Source organism: Physeter macrocephalus, chromosome 20 (assembly GCF_002837175.3).
Source record: "Physeter macrocephalus isolate SW-GA chromosome 20, ASM283717v5, whole genome shotgun sequence".
Classification (NCBI taxonomy): Eukaryota; Metazoa; Chordata; class Mammalia; order Artiodactyla; family Physeteridae; genus Physeter; species Physeter macrocephalus.
This window is the reverse complement of record NC_041233.1, coordinates 84649607-84656483: the sequence shown is the minus strand read 5'-3', so window position 1 is coordinate 84656483 and position 6877 is coordinate 84649607. Positions and strand designations below refer to the sequence as shown.

Sequence of the window (6877 nt, the reverse complement as noted above, 5' to 3'; positions counted from 1 at the left end):
ATCGACCTCGGGTCTGAGCAGGTCACTGTCAGGGCCTCGGTCTCCTCGTTGGTACTGGGGGCAACAGAGCTTCTGTCTGTGGGGCCTCGAAGCCGGGAGGCATGTACGCCTCTGAGCAGCGCATCTTGGGGTGAGGCTGCCATTTGAGGCCTCCAGGAGCTTGGGACTCGTAGGGGGACATAGGAACTCTAGGGCACGTGAGGTCCCCAGGACAGACCCATGGTCTCTGGAGCAGCCGGGTGCCTCGTTCTGTCTTAGCCCCCAGCAGTCTCAGTCTGGGCGGCGGGGAAGTTTCAGGCACCAAGTGCTTCCCTCTCGATGCCGGAGCGCGATTGCCATACAGAAACCCCGCCTGCACTTGCACACACCCCAGCACATGTACAACTTGTGGAAAATTCCAGTGACCCTATACCTGCGTCTGCGACATCAGGCCTGCTGAGCCAGGCCGTGTCAGAGGTCTGGTCACCTCAGAGAGCGCCGGCAACTGCCCAGAAAATGAGGACAGAAAGGCTGGGCCCAAGTCCACCCCCAGTCACCTGTGCACCTGCCTGCCCGTCCCCCGGAGCACCTGTCCACTTGTCGCCCCCGTCCCCCTGAGCACCTGTCCCCCCGTCCGCCTGAGCACCTGTCCCCCCGTCCCCCTGAGCACCTGTCCCCTTGCCCCCCCGTCCCCCTGAGCAGTCCGCGACTGGGCTCCCTGCTCCCGAGCCCTTTCCATTCTCCGGTCCTGTCCGCGGGGAGCCCGGAGAAGCCCTGTCCGCACCCCGGCTCATGAGGAGGCCTGGGGGAAGCAGACGGCTCCCAGAGCATGGGCTCTGGGTGCAGGAGCCAAGCGTCAGCCTGGAGCTGCCCGGGGGCCAGCCTGTGGCCCCCCTTCTCCCAGACAGAGCAGGCGGGGCCCACAATCGCTGTTCTTGAAGACACATGTGGCCTCCGCCTCTTTGCAGGGTTTATTTTTCCAGCTGGGGGGGTCAAGGCTCCCAGGAGTCCTCCTTGGGGTGGTAGATGTGGTCTCGGTCCTCCTCTGGCCCTTGAAGCACCTGCTGAGGTGGCAGCACCTGAGCCCAGGGCCTTGCCTCCCCCTGGGCCTCCTCGGGCCAGTTGTGGTACAGGCTGTCATGGTCAGGCTCAGGGCCCCACCTGGGGCTTGGGACACGGCCCAGGATGTCCTTGGTCTCTGCCAGGGCCTCGGCACCTGGGGACAGACAGGGGGAAGCGTGGCCTCAGTTTCCCTCCCGAGGCTTCATCCGTCCAAGTCGGCCCCTCGGGAGCCCCCTGCCATGACTTTGCTCGCCCCTCCCCAGGGGGCAGCGCCTGTCCTGACCTTGCCGCTTCTCCCCGGTGGTGGCCAAGAGCTTTGGTGCCATGAACAGCCACATGTGCTGGCTGTCCTTCCCCGGAGGCTCCACCGCTCGGGCGCCCCAGGCCCTGTGGGCAAGAGCGTCTGCGTCAGGTCACCGTGCGCAGCGGGAGAGCCCAGGACAGCACCCCGCCCCGCCCCCAACCCCCGCACCAGGCGCCCCCACGACGTCCCTCATGTGCGTGGGGCCCGGGAAGGTCCCCGAGGGTGAGGCCTTGAGAAGCCCCATGGGCTTGGCCGGGGCTCCCTCCTGTGCAGAGGTCAGCGGAGCGCAGTCTACAGGCGGTGCTGCGTCCTCCCGCCTGGCCGGCCGTCTCACGTGGGTGCGGGCAGGGGGCACGGCTGGCTCAGTCTGCTGCCTTGGCCACCCCGGGCGGGAGCCACGCTGGAGGCTACAGGGGAGCAGAGGAGCTGGGCGGGGCAGGAGGCGGGACTGGGTCCTCCAGGCCCTGCGCACTGCTTGGTTGCTCACGGATCTCAGGGGCTCCCATGCCTCCCCGCCCCAGAGCTGCAGGACAGGATCCCCCCTCCATCCACGAAGGCGCCCAGCTCAGGGAATGCGCAAAGCGGGCACAGCAGGGGAAGGCGCGCGAGGCTGCCGGGGACACTCACTCCTCTGTGCCCTGCTCAGCCCCGACTTTGCCTTTGGTCTGGACGAGGACCTGGGAGAGAGAGGTCGCAGGTGAGGCTCGGTGCGGTCCTCCCAGGGTCCTCCTCCGGGGACTGGCTGGAGGCCATGTGTTTTCTGGGGAGACTTGGGGACAGCATGGGGTCTATACTTGCACCACCTGTCCCCTGGTGGCCTGAGGAAGGGGGGCCCGTTCCTCTGCCCGTACTTCCTTGCGGGGGCCAGTGGGGACAGGGGAGCAGATGAAACGGGGGACCCAGCCCAGTGACCAGTGCCCGGCAGCTGTGGGACAGCTGTGGCGGTCCTCCTGTGTCTCCCTCTTCACCTGGCACTCCCAGGGTGTAGGGCTGAGTGGCCCGGACCCAGGGCTGGTAAAGAACACGGCCGCAGCACAGTCCTGGCCCCTGGGCAGCCCTGCATGTGGCGGTGCCCTGGCCTTCACAGCACAGGTGAGCGTCATCGGGTCCCCTCCTCCACCTGGCTCCCCTGGGGTCGTCGAGACTTGTCCATCAGACCCCGCAGAGGGGCCGCTCCCCTCATCCTGAGGGTCCCCCCGGTGCCCACGGGCCCGCCCGGTGCACAGGACCTGCAGTCCCATGGGCGCCACGCCTTCCCTGCCCTAGGCCGGCTGGTGCCTTTCTCCACCCCCTGCTGGTGGGGCTGAGGGCGGAAGCCACGGGGCGGCTGGGTGAGGAACCCGCACATACCTGGGGGGTCCATGCTGAGCTCGCCTCCAGCAGAAACACAGCCCCCAGGCTGGTGATCAGGAGGAGCCTGGGGGACCAGGGAGGGGAGTGAGAGACAGGCAAGGCTCTGCCTCTGCCCCGCGACCTCCAGGCATGATGCCTTGCATGGCCAGTGATGGTCCAGCCAGGGGGGCCAAGGGCTGGGTCCTGATCAGGTCCACAGGTGGTTTACTGTCCCCCACGTCACACAGCAGGCCACGCAGGCACAGAGATGGGGCCTCCACAGGCCCACACCTGCTCCCGGGCCCTCGGACCCCACCCGGCAGGCCCGGGTTACCGCGTGGATCTGGTGGTCCCAGCGTTGCCTCTGGCTCCGCGGCCTGTGGCGGCCGCACCTTCGGGACCTGGCACAGTGGGGCTGTGGCACTGATGGGGCACAGGCTTGGGGCTCAGCTGGCAGGCGCTCAAGCCCGCAGCACCCCTGAGGCTGTGCCCATGGCTCCTCAGAGGCAGGTGGCACTCCGCTCTGTCCCAGAGCCGTGGGTGGACGCCGGGGCCGTTGCCTGGGCGGGAAGCCCAGGAGGGGCGGGGAAGATGGGGTGCTCCGCCGGGACACGTCCAGCCTGACCTCAAGGAGCCCGAGGACCCAGCCCAAGCAAGGGGTCAGAGGAGCGATGGCCGAAGGCAGGAGATGTGGAGGGACGCACAGGACAGAAGGTGACCGAGGGACTCAGCGGTGAGGAGGCCTCACCCAAGACAGGCCGGGTCGGGAGAGCAGAGGACAGCCGGGGCTGACTGCGACGGGACGCGCCATGCGTCCCGTCCTGGCGTGGGGCTAGGGTGGCCACGCGTGCCTGTGCGAGTGCATTGCCGTGTGCGTGGTGTGGTGTGCGTAGCGTGCGCGTGTGTGGTGTGCATGTGCCCCGTGTCTTTTGCGGTATTAAAATACAAGACAACAGGCCCCCAGTGGAGTTGCTGAGTTGAGCCTTCATCACCAAACTGAGACCTCGGTACAGGGTGGGCCGTGGGCCTCCCTCGGTACAGGGTGGGGGCCCTCCCTCCCCTCCCCTCCCCTCCCCTCCCCTCCCCTCCCAGGGATGGAATCCTGAGCCAGACAATCCGGAACCACCCGGCGGCACTCACGGCCCTGCCTTCCCCGGAAGGAAGGTGACCCGACCACAACCAGCGCCCTTTGCTTACAGAAACTTCTTTGTTCACCCCACCTCCCCACCCCCGGCCTGTAGAAGTCTTTCACTCTGTACAGCTCCCTGGAGCTCCCTTCTATCTGCTAGATTGGATGCCGCCCCGAATTGAATCCAGTTTTGCTTAAATAAACTCAGAATGTTTGACAAGCCTCAGTGCATCTATCTCTCGGCAGTGGCAGTCCCTGGGCAGGAAGGTTTCTGCTCCGCAGCTGGGCCGGGCCGGGCCGGGAGCACGTGGCCGGGGGGAGGGGGCAGGGGCGGCCCATCAAGGATTCCTGCCTGATGCCCGGATTCCAGCCCCATAAAGACCTTCGCTCCTCCGGGTGACTCAGCACTTTGGGCTGGAGGTTCCCCTGCACTCCCAGTGGGCAAAGGGCGGGGGCCTGCCCTGGACTGCAGGGCACTGGCCCAGTCTGGTCAGCTACCCTGCCTCTCCTGGGCACCGACCCTAGACAGAGGCTCTGGACACCAAGAGGTCCCCATGTCACTGATCAGCCCGCCTCTGGTCCACGCCGGGGTCCCTAGGAGAACCCCCCCAGGACAGGAGGGCCGGGGAGAGCTCTGACTTAGAGCGGGAGGGGCCCCCCACCCCTGCCACAGGTAGAGGGGGCGGAGGGAGACCCCCTCAGGGGAAATGGCCTCTGACCTCAGGGTCCTGGAGGAGCCCCAGTGCTTCCCCAGGCCTCACACCCCAGCTCCCGGGGTGACGACCCCTTGGGCTCCAGCTGCTCCGCCCGCATCGGCCCCCAGCCTCCAGCCCCGTCTCAGCGTCTTGACACCCACTTTCATTTCGTCAGTCACAGACCTGGCTTCTTTGGCCCTGGTGCCTCCCACCCGCTTCCAGGGGCTCCCGGGTGACTCTCCACAGGGTCAAGGGACCCCAAGGGACAGTGGTCTCTCTCAGGAGCTACAGGGGTGGCCTCTGGAGCTGGAGCCCAGGGGCTACAGTCATTCTGGAGGACTCGGGAGGGAGAGCTCTGTCCCCAAGCCCGTAACACCCGGGAGGAGCCGGTGCTCCTGGGGACCAGCCAGACTGGTTTGCAGACAGAGCCCCGACCCCCATCTGAAACCGGGCTGGGCTGGGGACCCAGGTGCCGCAGGGGCTGTTCCCCGAGTCCAGGGCTCCTGGACCCGAGTGACCGCACAGCAAAGCTGTGGGTGGGGTGTTTGGGTGGGGACCCGGGTTCGCAGGCGCTGGGCATTACCTCCTCATGCTGGGGTCCCCTCCTCAGTGTAGATGGCTCTCTGGGGGACCTGCAGCTGCAGACCCAGCTAGCCAGCGGCCCAGGGATCCGGACGTCTGGTCCTCGTCCTCCCCGCCCACGCCTCTCGAGGGTTTATGGCCCCCGTGTGGGCGTGTCTGGACAGAGGTCGGGGCGGGATCCTGACTGGGCTGCCGAGGTGACTGAGTCCACCGGGCCGGCCCCCACTCCACCTGTCTGTCACACGCATGACCCTCTCCAGCACCCGACTTCTGCCCGCTCCAGCCACCTGACGCAGCCCTACCTCCCCCCACCTCTCCGCACACTGGAACTCGCACAGCCTCCGCCCCACCCAGGCCCTGGGCTCTGTCACCCGGGGGCGTGGGACCCCAAGCGGGGCTGACTGCTTGGATGGAAGCCGGAGGGTGTCCCAGCCCACCCAGCCCGCTGGGCCCTCAGCCGCAGCTGCTGGACTCCTCCGAAATATCACAGGTTCCCCAAACTTTTTTTTTTTTTTTTGGCTGCACTGGGTCTTCGTTGCAGCGCGCGGGCTTCTGATTGTCGTGGCTTCTCTTGTTGCGGAGCATGGGCTCTAGGCACGCGGGCTTCAGTAGTTGTGGCACGTGGGCTCAGTAGTTGTGGCTCGCGGGCTCTAGAGCTCAGGCTCAGTAGTTGTGGCGCACGGGCTTAGTTGCTCTGCGGCATGTGGGATCTTCCCAGGCCAGGGCTCGAACCCATGTCCCGTGCATTGGCAGGCAGATTCTTAACCATTGTGCCACCAGGGAAGCCCTCCCCAAACTGTTTAATGATCCAGTACCGAACCGAAGCAACATCTGACTCTCGATTCAATATTCTCATACGATTAACATACGTAATAGCTTTTACAGTAAAAACACCCCTCTACGCATTACACCTCTGACTGCACGGTGGGTGTAGAAGCCCCGACGGCGGGATCTACAGTTCCTGCAGCCGCAGCACTCAAACTCCCAAACCCCTTAAAGCCACAGAGCAGATCCAATCCCTACATCATCCTAATGAGGAATAATTAGAACAGCTCAACCCGCGTGCGCCGAACAGACGGAAAGTCACTCACCGCCGCTCCTCCACGGGCCGCGCTGGCGGCGCAGCTGCTCCTACCCGGACACCTTGATGTTGCAGGGCCTAGAACTGCTCATGGCCTCACATCATCTATACTATTTTGCTTGGCACATTCAAATCACGAACGTATTCACAGCCGTACCATAATTTTAGCCCGTGGCCTAAACATTTCTTCCACTAATGGCAATGACGACTATTAGCAAGGCTTACAAGCCTTGCCCCCAACAATCAGCTTAATTAGAGAATTATTTGTAGTAGTGACACCAAGTCCCCCTAAAACCGAGTTCCCTTACTGAGGTCATGATTCATCTCTCCACCCAAAACTTTATTCCCTTTCTTGTCCCCTCTGCCCTCAATCCTGTGCTAACCGAACACTGATCAACCAGAGTCAGGTGACTATGATGGCTGCTGCTGATAACATCGCGAATGTTCTACAATTGCCTTGCAGACATCACAAACTTAGGTTGTTTCTCCAGGGCAAGATGAGCTCACAGACCCCCCAGCCATGGACCGCCTGGCCTGAGAATGTAAACCGGAGACAGCCTGACTCCTGAAACTAGATCCAGAAATGGCACAGAAATGTCACAAAATGATGACGAACCCCAGCCTCTTTCTTTGTTCCCCTTTTTAAAAATCCCCCTAACTCTGGGCTTCCCTGGTGGCGCGGTGGTTGAGAGTCCGCCTGCCGATGCAGGGGA

General features: G+C 64.2%; 1 protein-coding gene across 1 annotated transcript; it reads right to left on the bottom strand.

Moving 5' to 3' along the window:
- Window positions 1-950: 950 nt before the first annotated feature.
- Window positions 951-5146, bottom strand: PRAP1 (proline rich acidic protein 1). Its single transcript, XM_028480951.1, has 5 exons — window positions 5085-5146; window positions 2696-2762; window positions 1973-2022; window positions 1325-1428; window positions 951-1195 (listed from the first exon to the last, which is right to left on the bottom strand). Exons 1-5 carry the CDS (start codon window positions 5090-5092, stop codon window positions 972-974), a joined length of 453 nt encoding a protein of 150 aa, XP_028336752.1. The 5' UTR covers window positions 5093-5146; the 3' UTR covers window positions 951-971.
- Window positions 5147-6877: the final 1731 nt, after the last annotated feature.

Bases quoted from the DNA above. Each gene is read 5' to 3' on its own strand.
- PRAP1 (XM_028480951.1), bottom strand. The intron at 1,429-1,972 runs GTGAGTGTCCCC...TCTTGCCCACAG, and splicing joins GCTGAGCAGGGCACAGAGGA to GGCCTGGGGCGCCCGAGCGG. The intron at 1,196-1,324 runs GTCAGGACAGGC...GTCTGTCCCCAG, and splicing joins CACCGGGGAGAAGCGGCAAG to GTGCCGAGGCCCTGGCAGAG.